At 42.7% G+C, this 21,584-nt stretch overlaps 1 protein-coding gene across 1 annotated transcript in view; it reads right to left on the reverse strand.

Moving 5' to 3' along the window:
- The window catches only part of ANKFN1 (ankyrin repeat and fibronectin type III domain containing 1), a 387,619-nt gene extending 385,192 nt beyond the window's left edge, over positions 1 to 2,427 (reverse strand). Inside the window, exon 1 of the mRNA XM_084862549.1 lies at positions 2,386 to 2,427. Within this exon, the coding sequence (XP_084718675.1) occupies positions 2,386 to 2,419 (34 nt within the window). The 5' untranslated portion in view covers positions 2,420 to 2,427. The remainder of the gene's footprint in view (positions 1 to 2,385) is intronic.
- Positions 2,428 to 21,584: the final 19,157 nt, after the last annotated feature.

Consider the following 21,584-nt stretch of genomic DNA (forward strand, 5'->3'; position numbering starts at 1 on the left):
TGGTTTCAAGGTTATGTTAAAGTACCTAATTCTGAGATCTGCAACAGACAACCTGACTATATAAGAGGCTGCTCCACTAATCTCAAAATTAGCACAAATTGTGTGGCTTGTGTGTAAATGGTTATCAAGCACCCCCCCCCCCGTGTTTCAATTGTGCCTCAGTTTCTCTACCACGATAGCTGGGGATACTTTCGTTGCATGGCCTAGAGTTTTAAGGTTTCATCCTAAGCCCATAAAAAGTGTTGAAAGAAGAACTAGAAAAGGGCTCAAAATGTCAGGAAGAAGGAGAGTGGAGGGAAAGAGATATATAGAATCGGCTCACTCATGCTTTCCTCCGCTTGATCTTATGTTGGAAAAGCTCACAGTGGGTGGATATTATTAAACGTATGTTTTCTAGACACTCACCCATCTATGTGAGCACAGGGCTTACTGCATTAGGAGATGAGGTTGATATAAAGAGTAACAGATGGGGAAAGAGTTCAGGAACCCAACATTCTGTTGCTATTTGTGTTGAAGTTTATTTTCATTTAATTTCCCAGACCCACTAGGCAGTTAAGCTCCAACAGGTGATGTGGCTGCAGTTTGATTCACAAAGGACTTAACCTAGGAAGGGAGAAGGCAGAACTTGCAGGGATCATCAGGTTTCAGCTCATTCTCTATACACTACTGACCAACAGCCATACCCACAATGGCAGCCAAAGAAAAAGACTTGTGATTATAGATGTAAGGTCATCAATAGTATGATCTTGACTAGGCCTTTAGATATCACTGAATGCCTGACCCCACCCCCCCACACCCCGCATTTGTGACCATGAACTCTGATGGCCTGGGATAGCTCCCATATATCCCAATTGCTCTAGCAAAAATAATAGCATCTCCTGTCACTTTCAGAGGTATCCTGGTTTAGTCAACAAATTATCTAGTCACCTATTCATTTGGCAATTTGGAAAGATGAGGCCCAAAGAGGGGAGGGCAATTAGTGACAGTGGGTATAGATTTGGAATAGGTTATTGGTTGGTTTGGTATGGCCAACCAGAAAAAAAGCAAAACAAACAAACACAACCCAATCTCCTCTGCCCATTACATTTAAACTACTTATATATCTCTATCTACCTCTTCACTAGATGATAAACTCCTCAAGGCCAAAGTCTGTGTCTTTGCATCTTATTTCTCAATGTCAAGCACACCTCAAGCACTTTATAAGTATTGGTTTTCTTTCTTTATTAACATACTTATATGCGCATTATCTCATTTGATCCTCCATAGGCACTACACAGTGGATAAGACTGAACAAAGATGAGAAAATTTAAAGCCTGGGATATTAAACAGTGGGTTTGTTAATAGCAAAACCACCAAATCCCAGATCTTCAATGCTTCTTTACGTTGCATTATAGTAGTGGTGGAAGGAATCTAAATGTAGAGGGAATGTTTGCTTAGAGCAATGGAACCCCTCAGAGCCAAGGAAAAGGTGGTAGACAGAGAAACATCTCCGTGGGCTCAGAAATTGACTGTTGTTGCAGAAACCGGTTTGGCTCAGTGGTAGAGCGTTGGTCTGTGGACTGAAAGGTCCCAGGTTCGATTCCGGTCAGGGGCATGTACATTGGTTGCAGGCACATCCCCAATAGGGGGTGTGCAGGAGGCAGCTGGTCAATGTTTCTCTCTCGTCGACGTTTCTAGCTCTCTATCTCTCTCCCTTCCTCTCTGTAAAAAATCAATAAAATATATTAAAAATAAAAAAATAAGAAATTGACTGTTGCACCAGCAAAATTGTTTTCAGGGCCTTGTATTTTATTCCAGTATGGCTGCTCCTCTGAGACAAGGAAGCCCATCATGTGCCTGTGGTGGGTGGAAGAGGAGGTGTGGTCATAGCCTGGGATGCCACAGGACAGAGGTTCAGAGGGGATGGACTAGAGTAGGACTGGACCTATAGTGCAGCAGTTAGGTCGGGTCAAGCTAACAAGGGTTTTCCCCTCTTGAGAACTTCCAAAAGATGTATCCAGGGCCCCATTCAAGAAAGGATCAAGACTGGCATTTTCCTGGTTATTTACTTTAAACAAAATTAAAGCTTAGCATTTTGGGGGAAAAAACTGTATTTCTTGGAGACAAATATATTTTGGCGCAACCCACATCCCACTAGAACTCACCACACAGAGTTTCCAGTTCCATCCCCAAGGCCACAGCGCCACTGTACCATGCAGGGTGACATTTCATTTACTTAATTTCTACTTTTCAAAATCCTCCCATTCTAGCTCCTGTAGCAACCAGTTGGCTTGTATTCGTTTGCCTGGACATTGTCTCTTTTCCTCACAGCCACGAAGTCAGTGCATTGGTTGTTCACTTCCATGAAAACTTCTTTTTTCCCCCCAATAATGAAATAAACTTTACCTGACTTAGAGCTGTAGATGCCCCCAGGGATCATTGGGAGCCTCCTTGACTTCCTCCTGGCCCGGATGTTATCACTATTCAGTCGACCATAGGACACCCTAGGAAAGAAAAGAGATGCACGCTTGTTCAGGTGGGGAGTTGACCAAATGGCAGAGATGCATCTTCCCTCTTGACTCAAAGTGTGAATTATGGCTTCTCTCTCCTTCCCCGCCCCATTCCCAATAACCTTCTAGCAATCCGGCGTAGAAGGATTCGGAGGAACAAGAAAAGAATCCCAGCAAAAGCTCATGCCGTGAATCAAATTTCCATCTTCCACAAATGGTAGTAAGAATTGTTCATCTTCTTGAAGGGGACTAAGAACAAAATATCTGCAGTATCCTCCTGAGCAGTAGAGGGTCCTGTGTGTACACACTCGAAGAAGGCCTTTTTGTGCTCGGGTGTCTGACCACAGTCAGGAGGAGCACGATGTGTGGTCACCATCCCCACGAGTATATCTTTCATATCAAGTAGTCCTCATGGTTCATCTTACTGCCATGAATGATTTCATGGAGGCAACAACAAGGACTGAAATAAAAGCTAATTGTTCTTTCTTTCTTTTTCTTCTTTCAAAAGCAAGAGACTTGGGGGGGGGGCGGGGGAAACCTGCAGACTTTCACTCATATCCTGAGTTGGCTACTTCCTGCTTGTGTGACCTTGTGACCTAACTTCTCTGAGTCTAGGTGTCCTCAGCTGGAAATCGGTAATAACACTACTTATTAACTGGATGTGATGAGTATCAAGTGAGATAACACAGATAGATGCCTTCAGCATATAAATACCAATCCATGGCAACTGTTATTTTTATACTAGTTTTTCAGTGTAATCAAGTGTGTGATGGCCACACCCAAGCCCAGACCCTTCTGTGTTCTCATTACTTTCTCCTATTTAACACTTGGTCTGCACAGGTGACAAGGAGTTTCATCAGTAGTGGACAAATTCCCCTGAGTGGTTAAGGAGAGGTGAGGAATGACAGAAAAGCCACCTCCACATAGAAGACAGTGATGATTTAGCTAGGCCTCTCAGGGTTACTCTGAGAAGGCAGGGATGATCCCAGCACAGTCACCCTCATTCTCACTGCAGGCTCAGAGTCAGCACGTAATTATGTGGCATCTCACTAGGGATGTTACGGACAGTGTACATGAAAGTCTACAGAAAACTAATCAGAGTGTCAAATCTGTCCCAACCCTATTTTTAGAAATAAGTTTTCCTTGGAATACAGCCATGTCCATTCATCTATCTATTGTCTATGGCTACTTTTGTGCTATAATGATGGAGCTGAGTAGTTGCAACAGAGTCCTCAAAGGCTAAAATACATATTATCTGTCCTTTAGAGAAAAGGTTGGCAGGCTTATGTGCTTAGCCTTTGGACCTAATACCTTGCAGATAGTAGGTGCTCAATGGTAGATACTCTTGTTGAATGGATAAATGAGTGAATGAAGACTCAAATACCAACTCAAAATTTTTAAGCATTCAGAATGGAATGGAGAGATGGGAAAAAAAATACACCAGACTTTGAAATGGGACTTAGGTTCTTGTTCCTACTCTGCCCCTGATTAGTGTGTGTGGCCCCTAGATCAGGGGTTGGCAACCTTTAAGACATAAAGAGCCACTTGGACCTGTTTTCGAAGGAAAAAAAAAAAACCTGGGAGCAGCAAAACCATTGCAACATTTTAAAAAAATATAACACTGCATACATTGTTTCTTACCTTAATGCTATATACCGGATCGTGCAGAAAAAGGATTTTTTCACTTAACAAAAAGAGCCGCATGCGGCTCAGGAGCCGCAGGTTGCCGACACCTGCCCTAGATCCATCATTTCCTATCTCTGCATCCCAGTTTCCTCATTTTTGAAGTGGGAACCCCAAGCCCATTTAGGGCTCTCATGAAAAAATAAAAGGAAATCACAAAGGTAAAAGCATCTGGCCCATTCCTGGCACATAACAGAAGGAAATCCATGTGAGAAGAAAAAGCAAGAATAACGAGAAATCCTTTGCTCTGAATCAAGGATCTGCCCTGTCACAGAGAAGTAAACAGAGTAATTCATACATTTAATTGGCAGATGTCATGGAAAACACTTCAAGGAGCATTCTACACAGAGACTCCCAGGCTAGCTTGTGTTCAAACAAACCAGACAGCCAACCCACAGCCTGAGCCAGGAGCCAAATATTTCAGACACCATCACGGCTGTTCCGCCTGCGGCTGGCGCCAAGCCACAGGAAGTCTTGGTGTTGGCTCTAGAGCCTGGAGAGGCTACTGCGATTTCTTGATCCTCTCGGTAGACCACTGCCCAGATAAGGGGCATAGAGAGAAAGAAATGGATCTCCCCCTCTATCACAGCTACTGCTATTCCAGCTAAACAAGAACATGGGGCTCTCTGAGGGCTGCCAGGAGTCAAGTCTGAAGACCAACAAGCCTTTTGTATCCATTTGTTCCTGGGATGGGTCTGGGGGTGGGTGGGAGTCCATCCTAATGTTGACCTTGGGGGATGCTATGCCACATCTCCACCCAGATCTCATTTTATGGTGTGGCCAATTTAACGTGGGAGAGGAGACGCAACGGCTGATGTGTGGACTGAAGAGTCATAAATTCAAAGGAAAATTATTCCAGAATTATAAGCCCCACTTAGCAATGTCCAAGGGTAATAGCCATTGCTAGGTGTCAGGGGTTGGATTTCCAAAGTTATTTCAGAGGCCATTTGTAGGACAAACATCTTTTCATTTCATGGGGATGGGTAAATATTTTTAAATGGGGGTCTCCTAAAAATGGTGGGATTCAGCCAAAATCCCCAAATGGTGGCAACCCTGAACACCCAAGTCCTCTCTTCCCAGGACAGTTTATTCAGGAAGTCTAAAACCTGACAGCACATGATTTACACGTTATCTGCACAAAATACAACCAGACGCACTTCTTGGCTTGAACTTGGGACCTGAAGAGATTTCTGAAAACCCTTTGATTAGGAGGCCTTGGCTAGGACATAATGAAGCTAAATTCCAAAGTTCCCACAGACTGTAAAGCAGAAAGAAAAAAAAAAAAAGAGGATGTTTTCATGAAGACCCAAAACCCGGACTTGCACGCTTCTCTGTTTGTAACAATAGCCCAGGAACCCGTGTGTGTGTGTTTTGTCCAGAACTATGGAAAGGCCAGCAAATAAAAGGGCTGGATGAGGCAGCACTGATCCAGCCATCAGCATATACAGGGGATCTCTTCTCACGTTTCTAAACACCCAGAAAGAGAAATAACCTAAGACCTGCTAGGATTGCGGTGAGAAAATGGAAAGTCAGTCTGAAGTCCCCCGAGTGTTACCCTGGCACACCCCTTCCCCAGAATACCTGTTGCCTGTGACCGTGTACCGCTGGCTTTTCCAAGGTCCCTTCTTGTAGGCGTCCGATTTCCGAGGGTTTTTCAACAACAGTCCCACCAGTTTTTCTAAACATAACATCCCTCAAATTTCCCACCCAGAGCACATCATCAAGAATATTTTCAAAAGCTTTGAAAAGCCCTGTCCCTTCACGTCTATGGGCTGCTGGCTGACAGTGTCTGGTGGCCCTCATTCAAAATGAATAGTGGAGCTGCTGAAAATCTAGACAGTAAGAGGACTCCTGCTGGTGTCACCATAACCTCAGGCCTAACTTGGAAAGACCTCTTGCCAAGGCCCTTTCTTTCCTAACTTCTTGGGTTTTAGACTTTTGTTCAAGATCTGTGGAAACTGTTTTGCCATCAGTAGAGGTATTGGCTCGTGTAGGCACAGGGTAATTTAAAAAAAAAAAAATACTAGCATCTATTCTCATGAATTCATGAATTTTTCATCCAAAGTTAAGTGAAATGTTCTTCTGTTTGGCAGTGTTTAAATTACAGGTTGGAAAACACTCCAAGAGCTTGAAATTCAAGCTGATGAGATAAAAGACAGGATGAGGAATAGAAGTGGCCATTGGCAGTCATTCAAAATGGGATAGTCTTTTCTGTGCGAGGTGTTGAGGCCCATTAACATAGCGCAGAAAAAAAATAATTGGACTCCACCAGATTAGGATAGAAGCTCATAAGTAGTTTTTGGTAATGACCTAGGTTTTCGGTTCTAGAGTTAACTCATGGCTGTTCTGTGTTTGAGAAGTAAATACAAAAAGTAAAAAGTGCCAGCATGGGCCAATGATGAGAGTGTGCCATGAAACAATAATGATTATAAATCCAACTGCATTGACTATATTTCTTATTTTCTGCATTATTGATGCTCTGTCTTTGAAGTATTGATCCTGGCAAGATTGTTCATTCCAGGACTAGTTTATTCCTAGAGATAGCAAATGACACCCCTATGAGCATGCCTTTACTATACAAACCAACCAATCCAGATTCTCCATTCCTGACTATTTCCTTTATCAAATTCTCACACACCAAGAGAACATGCCTCCTGCTCTAAATTGCCCCAAGGCCAAGTACCAGACTGCTAGGGACCACCCATATAGCCCATAGCCCACTGAAATCATTCAAACTAAGCTGACTCAGCAGACATATCCTGCCTTGCCCATTCCTCAATAAGGGCTCTGGCTGTATTCATCTCTCTCTACCCCTCTGTCACCTGGTCAACTTGGCTGCTTTCCCATGTGGCCTTGCATAGAACACTGTGTCTTTTGTTTATAAGGACCTGAGAGTATAAATTTCTTCTATGATAACCATTTTCATGTCTGTGTGTCTTACCATACATTTTTTTGTAATCCTTACCTAAGGATATTTTCCCATTGGTTTTTACAGAGAATGCAAGGGAGGGAGAAGGCAGGGAGAGAGAAACATTGATGTGATAGAGACACACCAATTTGTTTGCCTTCCATATGCGCCCTGACCTGGGCTGGGGATCAAGCATGTAATCAAGGTACATGCCCTTGACCAGAAATTGAACCCAAGGCCCTTGGGTCCATGGGCCGAGCTGTAACCACTGAGCAAAACTAACTAGGATTTACCATACTTGATTTAAGTAAATCCTAGGTATGTTTTTAGAACACAACTTTGTGCAGTGGAGATGCAGCTGAAGAAAGACCAAGAGTAGAATGATGGAGGAGAGGAAGGTCACTGGGTGTCTGGAGCAGTAAGGACCAGATAATAAATTGTAAGAAGGCATCTGTAATGCAAAAGAGGAAGAAAGCAGCTGGGCTGGAAGAAGCTAGGCTTCTCAATGCTGCGGTGCATATGGAGAAGGGAAAGGAAGGGCTAGAATGAAGATGGCTGGAAGAGGTTACATCTTTCAACATGAACACTGAAAGCCTTCCAACCTGAGCCATTGAGACTTTGAAGTGGGATCAGCCAAGAGGAGGAGGAAGAGGGTTGGGGGAGGAAGTGGATGAAGTGGTGGAAGAAAAAGAGGATTAATGCCATTCAATTATTGAAGCATGGACACACCTCTGATTTGTGGCATCCAGAAATCAGAACTATCTAGTTCTCATGCTCTGAGAAATTCAGAATTTTTCTTGATTCACAGAACTGGAATGAAGAGACAGAGGTGAAAATCGAGATGAGTATTTTTGTTAGTTAGACATGTCCATATTTAACCCAAGCCAGTGCTGCTAAGTGTGCTCCCAAAACCAGTATCCTTCGCATTGTCAGTTTATTTCTCTTCCAGTCTTCCAGTCTCTTAGACGCCTCCATAGACAGACATACAGACAGACACACACACACACACACACACACACACACACACACACACACACTGCTCACCGTGCTCTAGGTGGCAAAGTAAACAAATAGGGCCACTTTCACAGCCTGTTCTTTAGTTAAGTGCATACAGCACACCTCCCCAACTTGGTAGCGAGGGCACATTTTCCACTTGTTACACAGCTGCTGAGACACTTTAAAAATAAAAATTATGGAAAAGATTGGCACCTTGGCAAGAGCCTTAAATGAGATGACCTCGAAGGTTGCTTTCCTTCTCTTTTCATCATTCATATGAGAGAAAATGTCATTTCAGGAGAGTATACTGCAGGAGGCTCTCAATTATTCACAGACGTATTAATTTTCCCAGTAGATTTTTCCATCTTGATGAAATGAGCTCAGAGAAGGCTTTGCAGCCCTAAGTAACTGGGTGCCTCTCATTTCTTTCTCTCCATTTATTCACCATAAAGGACAAATCCCTAACACTATTTGGCTAAACACCCTCAAGATTCCCGCTCTAATGTTATGAATGTCCTTTATTTTAGTAATCAGAAATGTATCATCAAAACATTTTAAATCCCATCCAATTCTATTTTCAAATGTAATTGCTGTTATCAGTTGAAGATATATTCTTTGCAAATATTTTGCTTAAATAAACACATACATAATGTGTGTATGCCTGTGTGTGTCTATAGACAAAAGAATTGTGGCAGACAATGTCCTTTGACAACCTGACAGCCATGAACTTCAAACTTCTACTTTCCCACTATAAAAACCCTTTTTTTTCTTTTTTTTTCTTTTTTTTTAAGGTAAAGAAGTTAGTAGTGGTTGAGCTTTGATCTATAAACCAGGAGATCATGGTTCGATTCTCTGTCAGGGCATATGCCTGGGTTGTGGGCTCAATTCCCAGTCAGGGTCTTGCAGGAGGCAGCAGATCAATGATTCTCTCTCATCATTGATGTTTCTATCTTTCTTCCTTCTTCTCTGAAATCAATAAAAATATATTTTAAAAAATTAAGGTAGAGGAAAGAGATATTTTTGTTGGTTTAAGTTTTTTTTTTTTTTGGTTGTCTTATTTTTTTTATTGAGATATAACTTGAATACTATAAATTTCACAGTTGTTAAGTTCAATCAATGCTTACATTTGTATGCAGTTGTCAAACCATCATGCAGGTTAAGATATAGATTATGTCCATCACCTCAGAAAGCCTCATCATGACCCTTCCCAGTCAATATCTCCTCAGGGTAATTACTACCCTGCTCTCTATAATCCTAGTGTAAATTTATAATCCCATGTGGTAAATTTCAGGAAAAAAATTAATATTGCATATAATCTTTTGTCTGGCTTTGTCAGCATTTCTAGGAGATTAATTCATGGATTGTGACATGACTCAGTGGCTTATCTTTTTCATCACCATGTGGTTTTTATTGCATGAGTATGCCACAACTGACCCACTCTCTTATTGATGAACATCTGGGATGCTTCCAGTTTTGTGATATCACAAATAAAATTGATGAGAACGTTCCATGACATATTTTGTTGGGTGTAAGCACTCATTTCTGTCGTTATATATCTAAGACTGAAATCACTGGGTTATAGATTATTTGTAAGTTTAGCTAGTAATTTGTAATTTTAAAAAGTGGCAGAACCAATTTACATTCCAAGCCATTCAAATTACATCCTTTAGCCCTAGCCGGTTTGGCTCAGTGGAGAGACCAAGGGTCCCAGGTTTGATTCTGGTCAAGGGCACGTATCTCAGCTGCAGGCTCCTCCCAGTCCGAGACCTGTTTGGGACACATGCAGGAGGCAACCAATCGGTGTGTCTTTTCCTTTCTCTTCCACTCTTTCTAAAAATCAATTGAAAAATATTCTCTGGTGAGGATTAAACAATAAAAGCAAAACTACATTCTTTAATTGTGTCTGTTGGTATTTTCCTATCAGTCATATCAAAGTCTTGGACCTAAAATGTAGAGTGCAACAAATTTTGCCTTTTGTGAATAATTTATATTTTATTTCATTTCTAACTGATTATTGTTGGGTATGAGGTGTATATATAAATATATAAATGTATATAAGTATATATGATGACTTAATATGTAGCTGGATATCTTATGTAATGTATAAAGATTCTAGATAAATTACATAATTTCAAATATTATATGTAGACATATTATATACATAGTATTATATGTGTATTATATTATACTAGAGGTCCGATGCACGAAAACCATGCAAGAGTAGGCCTTCCTTCCTCTGGCTGCCACACCGGCTTCCCTCTGGCACCCAGGACCTGGGCTTCCCTCACAGCCCCAGCTTTGTTCCAGAAGGTCATCTGGAAGGATGTCTGGTCTAATTAGCATATTACACTTTTATTATTATAGATAGTACATGCATGTATACACACATATACATAATATGGAACCCAGATGCTTACAAAAGTATTTTACATTTTGATAAATTTTAAATAGAGTATCTCTTAAACTTTTAGATATATATTAAGTACAAAATTGAAGAGCTTATCTCTTTTATAATATTTAACATTTTATTGTGTATTTTTTGTATTATACCATTGGCTAGACTACCGATCACACTTTTGAACCGAAGAAGTGAGTTGGTTTCTTGTGAATTTATTGATAACAAAAAGTGCTTACATTTTTAACATAATGCATGCTTAGCATTTTACTTGTATTTAGGTCAATACACTCAATTTTAACAATATAAGGTAGGTATTATTTTACAGATGAGGAAGCTAAGAGGTCAGGCAATTTCTCAAAGGTTCCGAAGCTATTAAGCATTGAAATATATTCATGGTTTAAGCTCAGATTCTAGGCACTTATTTAATAATATTTGGCAGGATCTGATGCAGACTAAATCAGGGCAATGACATTTAAATTTGTATATAAAATATATTGTAACCTGAATTTTAAAGGCTATTTTTATTTTTTTCTGCCCAATGTGTGTGTGTGTGTGTGTGTGTGTGTGTGTTTTGGTTTTTTGTTAATCCTCTCCTGAGGATATATTTTTTCCCACTGATTTTTAGAGAGAGTAGGAGGGCCTGGGGATTGAGTCTGCAACCCAGGTACATGCTCTTGACCAAAATCAAACCCCTTCAGTCCATGGGCCAACACTCTATCCACTGAGCCAAACCAGCTAGAGCTCTGCCCAATGTTTTAAAATATATTTACTTAGCTTTTTCCTGCATCAGAAAAAATAAAGGAATGATGACTGGTATAATCCCTTAATATGATGGCTATGACTTGAAACATGAGATGATGTCTTAATGAACCCAAATTCTTTAGTTCATAGCAATACTGAATAACGGTACTAAAACCAATTCCTAGATTCCTGGAGTTCATGGGAAAAGGATAATTCAGTTGAAATTCTAAAGATATCTGGTAATTTTTTTAAGGTTTTCATAATATTTTTATTGATTTTAGAGCATAGGGGAGAGGGAGAAGGAGCTAGAAACATCAATTATGAGAAAGAATTATTGATTGGCTGTCTCCTGCACATTCCCTACTAGGGACCAAGCCTGAAACCCTGGTATGTGCCCTGTCCGGGAATTGATGCTCAACCACTGAGCCACACGGGCGGGGCTTAATGATTTTTTAAAAAACCACTTCAAAACAGCTTAAACACTTCCTGGCTTTATGTAGTTTGCTTGAAAGTCATCTCCAAACCCATGTCCCACAGTCTTCAAGTCCAATATGCACAAATCCTTTCCTCTCCTCCCTCCCTGCCCTTAAGTGTCTCACAATCCAGTAGGGGATGTTTTATGATCTGACCAGGGAAAGCTCCATTTCATGCAATTCCAAAGAGTTCAGTTTGAATCATCTACATTCGTACTCTTGTCAAAACTGCTGGTGAGAACATGGACATGCATAGATGCATAATGTAAGGGGCCTAATGGACATCTGTTTCTGTTTACTTTCTAAGTTCTATCCTTAAATCCTCTTTAGGAACACAAAGCCATGTACCTAGACTGAGGTAGTCCATGCTGAGTACCTACCCTGTTTCCCCAAAAATAAGACAGTGTCTTATATTAATTTTTTTCTCCCAAAGTTGTGCTAGGTCTTATTTTCAGGGGATGTCTTATCTTTCCATGCGCTAGGTCTTATTTTCGGAGGATGTCTTATTTTTGGGGAAACACGGGTAGTAATTCCACCATCCAATTATCTTAGACTTCAGAGTGGAAACATTTAATTCATATCCCCTCTTCCCCCAACCATGGCAGCTTTCTTAAACTCTTTATCCATTTGATTTTATTTGGTGGCATTGCAAACCAAAGCAGTCAGCTTCCCTCTGGAATATCTCTCCATCTTGCTGGATTCAAAGTTTCTGAATGTTTTAATGCCAATGACCTTTATCTTCCCTGCATTTAATCATCCCTTCTCATGGTGTGGCCATCAGACATCTTTTTAGCTGCAAGTATAAAGCCAAACAACTAACAAATCTCGGTCTTTCTGTGGCTTGCAGAAAGGTTCCATTTTCTCTCATAATAAGCAACAGAGGAGCATGTGAGCAGTTTATCATTAAGGACTCAATGTCTTCAGCCTCTCTAGCCCACTATCCCCAGCATGTTGACTTGGCAACTCATGTTGTCAGAATGCCATCTGCATCTCCAGGTATTACACCTGGATTCAAGGCAGGAAGAGGGAATGCCACACCAACGGACTCCATCCCATTGAGTCGGAAAAGGAAACGTCTCCCCCAAACCTGAGCAGATTACACTTAACGCCTCTTTGGTGGCAACTGTGCCACCTGCCTCCTTCTAGAAGTAAGAGATTCTGGGACTATTGCTTCCCTGAACAATGTAAGTTATCCAAGGAAGAATCCATTAAAACCTTACACAATAGGTTGGTGAAGGCCTGGGTTGGTGGGAGGTAGAAGGGCTCAATGAGGGGGGGGTGGGGAGAGGGAGGGAATGACAGGACATATATAATACTTCCAACAATTAAGATTTTTGTTGAAACCATACATTATACCCCTTTTGGGCACCTGAGGCCTACTCTCCCTCCCTTACCCTCAGCAGAAAAGACTTTCTCTCTAATTCCCAGTTGCCTAAAAAATAAATTCATTTTATTCTTGTCATTTAAGCTTTATTTTTTAAATGTCAAACGACCTGAACTGAGCTACAGTTGGATGTGTGATTTGCCATTATGTATTCTGTGCACAAAACTTTAATTATTTGAGAGGAATTTTTTTATTTTCAAGTCTAAATTTTTTATAGGATGCCAAAAAACATGTAGACCCTAAGGACTGTGTCTGTAGTGTTCAGTATATAAAAGTGCCCTGAGCAAAGACATCTTGGAGTGCTACTTATAAAACTTGTAAAATATTCTCAGTGAAGGGACCAGAGAGATGATTTACCCCAGGGACTGCAAGCTGCAATCTAGGTCAGTACAAGCAGGTGATGTCCATGAGTGATGTCATTCATAAGGAAAGAGTAAACTATAGCAAACTAGACAGTGTTATTACTAACCAATCAAGCAACAAACTAAATACAGAATTCCAACCAAACAAAGCGTGTAGATTGGGACTGTTGGCTGCTGACTTCTGATTCTAAGACTTAGGAATGGTGTGAGTTACCTGGGGTTTTACTAAATACAGCTACTGGGCCAGAGTCCCAGTCCACGACTCCTGTGGTCCCATTCAATGCGTGCTTTGTCCTACCACCATGCTTCATGTTTACTGGGTATCCTCTGACCCTAGAAAAGGGGAACTTTGAGGACATGCTATGTGCTAAAAACTCTTTTTATATGTCATTGTGTTTAGTCATCAACATACATTTGATATTATCAGTAGCCTCGTTTTTCAGGTGAAAAAACTGAGGTAGCAGTGTAAAGTACTTGTACTCAGACCCACAGGTTGAGAACTGCTAGCAGGGTTGCCTAAGTACTATACACATCAGATCATGCATACCACTATATTATACATATATATATATATATATATATATATATATATATATATATATATAAAACCATATATATATATGGGTGTGTGTGGATGTGTGTGTATTATATATAGTAACATATATTACACCTAATATACAAAATACTGTATGTTATCTACCATAAAAATTAAAATATATATATATATAAAACCAAGATATAGGACATCTTGCTCACATGAGCCTCAAAAAGTCACTGAACATCTATCCCCCACTTTCTTTTGGGAGAAACAATAATATTAGCAATAACTGTGATCATATTTGCCCTACATATCTCAATGGCTTGTTGAAAATTAAAAATAAAATAATCTCATTTTGTACAAGATATAGTTTAGCAAATCTATAATAAAAAAGCATAATATGCTAATTAGATCAGACAGCTGAACGACCTTTTGGATGCCCTTCTGGACGACCTTCCAGACAAAGCTGGGCTGTGAGGGCTGAGGGCAGCCACCGCAGCTGTGAGAGCCGAGCCCCTTGCACGGATGTCGTGCATCGGGCCTCTAGTCTAATATAAAATAGTAAATGTATGCACTGCATACCAGTTAAAATCATGGTCTATGGATCCAGACTGTCCAGTTGAAATCCTGGCTCTGCCACTTCCTAGTTGTGTGATCCTGGGCAATCTGCTTAATGCTCTGAGGTTTCTCTTTCTGGTCTATAAAATGGGGCTTGGACTAGTAGCTACCTCTAACAATTGTTTGAGGTTTGAATCTATCCAGGCCTGTAAAATTTTCAGAATAATGCCTGCCTCCTCTAAGCACTCAGTGTTAGCTGCTACAGTTACACTAGAAAGAAATCATTTTCTAGCTAGCTGATAAAGACAGCTAGATATTCATGCATATGCATTCATATCCAGCTATATGAGAGTTGCATTTGTGTGGTTATATATAGATGCAGAAAAGGATTCACAGCTATATAGCCAGCGAACTCGGTAGCTCTGCTATTTTTATTGCTTCTTCATGGAATGCACTTCTTCCACAGACATACGTGGGAAATTTGAGAGTGTGGTTCCACCAATCTACTATAGTTAAGTTCATATTGCAAATCCCATAAGTATCACTAACTTCCATATTGCTAGAACTGAGTCCTTGCAAACGCAGCCACCGCTTGGGCAGAAAGTAGCAGCTGCCCAACAGGTGTTGAGAAATATGAGAAACAGGAGGGAGGGGGACCCTAATTCCCAGAAGGGAACTGACTCGCTTTATTGAGAAAAAAAGAGGCCAAGTAGCATAGAACAAGTAGTACCGTGCTGAAAAAACCTGCGAGGCATGCATTTGAAATGGAGGTAAAACAAAAGGTTTACCCCTTCCTGTGAGCTGAACATTTCCAAGCTGCTGTAGACCAAGAGGAAGCTGCTTCATTCTTAGCACTGCCTTGGATGGGAAGTTTACAGTCTCCAAGGGCTTCGGTGTAAACCTCCTGACAGGAAGCTCTGCATCTGTGCTGAGCCTCCTGCTGCGGGTCCCTCTTGCTGTAAGTTAGGGGTGTCGAACTCAATCAGAGAAGGGGCCAAAATCTAAAATCCAGCCTAAATCGCGGGCCGAATGGTTTACTGAACAGTCATAAACTGACAATGTCATAAACTGACAGCGGAGTGCAGTGATGACAGCGCGGTGCGGGCCACATTGCAAGGCCTGGCGGGCTGGATTTGGCCCGCGGGCCTTGTGTTTGACACATGTGCTGTAAGTCAACACAGTGCTTGTGCTGGCTTATTCCCCACGCTGAGCGGAGGGGGGAGAGTCCTCCTCATGCTCAGAAAGCATCTTTTTATTCCTTGGAGATGTGATGTCTTCTTCAATTGGACTCTCTTCTTTAGGTACTGTGTCATAGGACTTCCCATCGATCTTTAGCCAGTCATTTCACCTCTCAGAGCTTTATGCATAAAGTATATAAAATGACTGATCATTCATTTCATCTAGGACATTTTGGATTCGGTGTGCCCAGCATTGAGCTATATATACTGTGGAGACTATCTAAAAGAAATATATGGCTCTCATGATACAGGAAACTTTGATGGAGCTTTAAAATGTTAAAATATTTAATAGCAAAACAGAAGAGCATATAATAGACAGCTTGATTAGTTGTCTGCCTTCCTTACCAGAATTCAAGATATCTTATCCTATGCAGTGTTATATTTTAGTGACTACCCCTTAGCAAGGTACCTGTAGCATAGCAGGTACTGACATATTTTAAAATAATTGAATGGGTGAAGGAATATGATTTACTACTACATAGGAACTATAAAGGCATTAATTTTACTTTTATTTTTTAAAATATATTTTATTGACTTTTTACAGAGAGGAAAGGAGAGGGATAGAGAGTTAGAAACATCGATGAGAGAGAATCATCTATCAGCCGCCTCCCGCATACCTTCTACTGGGGATGTGCCTGCAACCAAAGTACAGGCCTTTGATGGGAATCGAATCTGGGACCCTTCAGTCTGCAAGCCAACACTCTATCCACTGAGCCAAACCGGTTTTGGCTAAAGGCATTAATTTTGAACTAAATCACTCTACTAGCATAATCCTATATATATAATAAAACCCTAATATGCAAATCGACCAAATGGCAGAATGACCAGTCACTATGACACACACTGACCACCAAGGGGCAGATGCTCAATACAGGAGCTGCCCCCTGGTGGTCAGTGTGCTCCCACAGGGGGAGCTCCACCCAGCCAGAAGCCAGGCTCATGGATGGTGAGTGCAATGGCAGAGGTGGGAGCCTCTCCCGCCTCCACTGCAGGCAGGTGGTAAGGAGCAAGGGGTCCCGAACTGTGAGTGCCCTGAACTGTGAGAGGGATGTCTGACTGCTGGCTTAGGCCTGATCTCCGGCGGGGGGGGGGGGGGGGGGAGGGGGGAGTGTTTCAGGCTGAGGGGGGACTCCCCCCCCATACACACACACACACAGTACATAAATGTCGTGCACTGGGCCTCTAGTGAGTAATCTATAATAATAAAAGTGTAATATGCTAATTAGACCAGATGTCCTTCCGGATGAAGTCAGGGTTGCGAGGGAAGCCCGGGTCCTGGGTGCCAGAGGGAAGCCAGTGACAGCAGCCGGGAGAAGGAAGGCCTACTCTTGCACAAAATTTGTGCATTGGGCCTCTAGTTTTAATATAAAAACCAGGTTGAAATACTACATAAAATCTTACATAATTATTTCTTATACATAAGTTAAATTATTTCTTATACATGGGTCTGGATGGATGAATGAGAGGGTTGACTGAACAGAGAGAAGCTAAGAGTTTTCCAGTCTAAGGGAGAAGTGTGGTGAGGTGGGAATGAGGGTTTGAGGACATGAAGAAATTCTGAGGCTGCCCCAAAATCCCAAGAGATGGACAGGGTAGCACTTGGGGGTATTCTGAGAGTAGTCTTTCTGTCTCCATGTGCCAGTGTTCTATCCTTTCTGGAAACCATGAGTCTTTCTATCAGTAAGTCAAGTGCTTGGGCCTGCTTTCCTGGGAGCAGAGAAAAACTTGCATGGGTTGCATTCACTTGTTCATGAGTTCCCCTTGTAAGGTCTGGGTGAAGTCAGAGGCCAAGCATGAGTGCCATTGTCTAGCTGGTGTGGGATGTTTGCATCGGACCACGGGGGCTGGTGGAAGAGATTCTTCGATCCAGTCGCAGTTCTCCGGCTCATTTTCCTTATGCACTGACTGTCTAGACTTTGAGTTGGAAGCGCATGTGACAGACTGTATCTGTCTTCCAAAATCTGACAACTATAAGGGAATGGGATGAAGATGGAAAGTTAAAGAAAACACCATGGACTTGAGTCTTCATTCTGGGGCATGGATGAGACCAGCGATTTCTCAAAACTCTCACAACAGCCTTTTACTTAGGCGCTGCCATCTCTGTCTTATAGATCAGAGAGGCTTAGTGATTTCCCTAAGGTCACACAGCAAGAAGGAAGCGACAGAGATTAGATTGAAATCCAAGCCGGACTAATTTCATTATCTGGGAAGTTCTAATAGAAGCCGAATATGGTTCAAGGGGTAGAGATGGATTATTATGGAAGTTTAAAAAAAAGACTTCAAAGGTGGGATGGGTAGCAGGATGAGAAACAAAAGGGACAGCACTTTTTGTTATTGTTTTAAATAGCTGGATATATGGGGCAGAGGCTAAGTTTCAAAGCAAAGCCCTCGGTTTGTGGGTTCATTGGGCAGGGCTTAGGGGCAGCTGCCCGGCATTAGTTGGAAATAGCCAAGCCAGGCTGGAGTGATCCCCAGCCCCCTCTTTCCATTTGCAAAGGCTGGGTGTGCCTTTGAAACTTGGCCTTCGAAAGCCTCGTTTCTGCCCAGCTTGTCAGAGGCAGACAGTCTAGACGCGTTTTGCTACCTCTTCACTAGCAAGCATTTTAAAAGGTGCTTCTAATCCATTCAGGCCCCGCACACTGACAGGAGTCTGCACATTACCATAGTTACCAAATCAGCAATCAGTCTCTCCATCCATTCCCCCTTCTGTACAGAACACTGAACGAGAGGACGCACCACAGCAGGTGAGCTGGCAGCCTTTCCCTACTCCGCTCCCAACCCTGCCCCCACCCCCAGCTCTCTGTTCTATTAGGACCTTCACACCGTCAATTTGTGGAGATAAAAATAAATCCATGAATGACCTAGAACAATAGGGCTGATGTCTCAGAACATAGGGCACAGCCTCATCAATCAGCCAGTAGAAGCGCCAGGAGAGCAGAGGATCAGCACAAGGTGGCTAGTCATGTATGTGACCTTTCAGAAACGTAGGTCTAAGGGTGCCTACTCCCCTTCCCCCCACACTGCACCCAGATCTGCATTGATTCCAATCTTCACTACTGAATTAACTCCCTGCTTTGACATAAAGTACTCAGGAATTGGTCCACAGTCCATCCTTCCAACCGCATCACTCCTTCAACCTTAAGACTTCTCTGTTCCCTCCCAGACTCTTCCTAGCTCCCTCAGATCATGTCTGTCTGCTCACTTTTAAGCCATATCAGTTTGCTGCAATTATCCTTGGCTTGACTGCCTCTTCCACCTATAAACAACTAATAGACAAGAGCAGGAAGCTACATTTTACTCATTTTTTAAAAATATTTTATAGTAATGAGCACCCTATCTGGTGCATATAGGTGTGCAATAAAATTTGAATGAAGCCGAAACCGGTTTGGCTCAATGGATAGAGTGTCAGCTTGGGGACTGAAGGGACCCGGGTTCTATTCCGGTCAAGGGCATGTACCTTGGTTGCGGGCATATCCCCAGTAGGGGGTGTGCAGGAGGCGGCTAATGGATGACTCTCTCTCATCAATGTTTCTGGCTTTCTATCTCTCTCCCTTCCTCTCTGTACAAAATCAATAAAATATATTTTTTTAAAAATTTGAATGAAGTATGATTGACATCTCTCACCACTACTCCAGACCATTCCTAGTAGGTGTGCTCCATACTAAGACCCCTGGCCTTTCTGAATTCTTTTCACTTTGCCTGAAATACCTTCAACCCTCCATTCCTCAGACTGGGATTCCACCTGAAGAAATAGTAGCCCTCCTGCACGTCAACTTAAATGTAGCATGTGAAGCTCGCTACGAATCTCCATGGCTGGCCTGACTGTCCTCGATCTTGCATTGGCCAAACGTGTCTATCTCACCCATACATTGCAGATTTTTCCAGGGCAGGAACCAAGTCTTGCCCACCTTTGTGCTCTGTCATCTCGATGTGGAGATGAATCATAAAACGACCAGCTGTCACTCGAAATAATTTTCAAATGACCTTCCTTCTGGCTCCCCACAGAAATAGAGCTTGAGTCCTCCCCGCACTTCACCGAGCAGTGAGGCCTTGCTCTGACAGCTCACTCGCTTCTCGCACTGAGCTGCAAACTGCAGGTGTGGCAAGTGATGTTGTCTCCACCCAGGACGAAGGCAGGGCTGGCTTGACAGTGGCCACCCTTTAGAGCAGCAACCCGAGATCAATCGCTGCCCCCGTCCTTGCCAAGCTGCGAGCAAAGGGTTTTTTCCCCTCTGCCTGTGAGAAAAACACGAGTTTCTCCTTAGACCCACCTGTGGACTACCATGACAGAGAGGGAGGTAAGGAGGCAAGAAAAGAAAAGGTAGAGAAAATGAGCAAAAAGGCATGGAAACATACATTCCCCCAAACCTTCAGGGAGATTAAAGCAGAGTTTTGGATTCCATCGGCCTGTTCTTTAATTACTACTAAGCCACCGCATGATCTTAGGAACATGACTTGATTTTCCTAAACCGCTGCTTCCTTATTTACAAAGGGTTGGAATGGGGATTAAATGAAATGTTATTCGTATTAAATAAAAAGCTCAGTAAGTATTTTTGTCATCGCCAAGTTGCCAGGATGAAAGGATTACACCATTGCATCATGTTGTATTAGTGTCTTCAGTCAGGTGTTTTGGGATTGGACTCCAAGATGAGATTTGTGTGTAAGTCAATGATAAAGGAAGTGCTCTCAGGAGGGAACCAGTAGGGGAGCAGAGAGGCAGGACTGGGGAGGCAAAGAGTCTGGGCCAGCCTTGGGTTTTAGGCAAAGCCTCGACTCAGCTTCAAGAAGACCCTGAAGTTCAGAGGATGTCCCAGCCCTTGACTTGGTTGTCTGCAGCCATTAGCTCATGTCACCCAAGCAGGACACACTTCCGGTCACCCTGGTTTTTGAAGCCTGAGACAGCAGCTCCTAGAGGTGTCTTCCCAAGAGAGTAAGAGGTCCAGGCCTTCTGTAGCAGAGCACAGGCCAGCCAGCAAAGGGGCCCTGGCAACAGCAGGAGGCAGCTGATAAGGACAGGTGGCTGGGACCCTGTCCGTGTCCACCACACTGTGACGGACACATTCTAAGCCCTTTCTCACTCGTTGCCCAGTTCATCCAACTGCAGCCGTGTGAGAGCTTTCAGGGACCACGCGTGTGTTAGGAAGCAAAAATATGCTGTCACTAATGAACAAATGCATATTCCCAGAACGTTGGCCTGAGCTTTTCCCTGAAAGCTCTTACGTGGCTGCAGTTGGCTTAGAATGTGTCCCTCACAGTGTGGTGGACACGGACAGGACAAGAGTGAAGCAGGGTGGAGATGGGCCTCTGAGGAGGGCCTGCTGTCTGTTCCAGCCCTCATTCCTGGAGTGGCTGCTCCTCCCAGTTACGATGGGAGGACTCTGCCCTCTGCTAATGCCAAGGAAGTCCATGGAGAAAAACACCAGCACCAAGCCTATCAGTCCCAACACACCTTTCACTTCCTCAAAGCACATTAACGTTCATGCATTTGGTGATGTTATTTCATGTTGTACTTTAGATAGTTCTGGAAGTCTGGTCTTGAGGGAAGGCGGAACCAGCAACAAGGTCAAGAGTGAGAGCAAGATGGGCAGAGAGGCCCCTCAAGCCAAACGCTGGACTCTAGTAGGGCTTCCTGACTCAGGCTGCACATTAGCACCAGCCAAGGAGGATCCAAAGTCCCCGCACATCCAGGCTGCGGCCAGAACAATTCAGTGAGGACATCGGGGGTGAAACCGAAGTGTCAGTAACTGTTAGAGCTCCCAGCGCTTCCAAGGCGCTGACAATATGAGAATCTCTGTGCTGAAGTGAGCCACCCAATC

Source organism: Pipistrellus hanaki (genome assembly GCF_964339955.1).
Source record: "Pipistrellus hanaki genome assembly, chromosome: 16".
Taxonomy (NCBI): domain Eukaryota; kingdom Metazoa; phylum Chordata; class Mammalia; order Chiroptera; family Vespertilionidae; genus Pipistrellus; species Pipistrellus hanaki.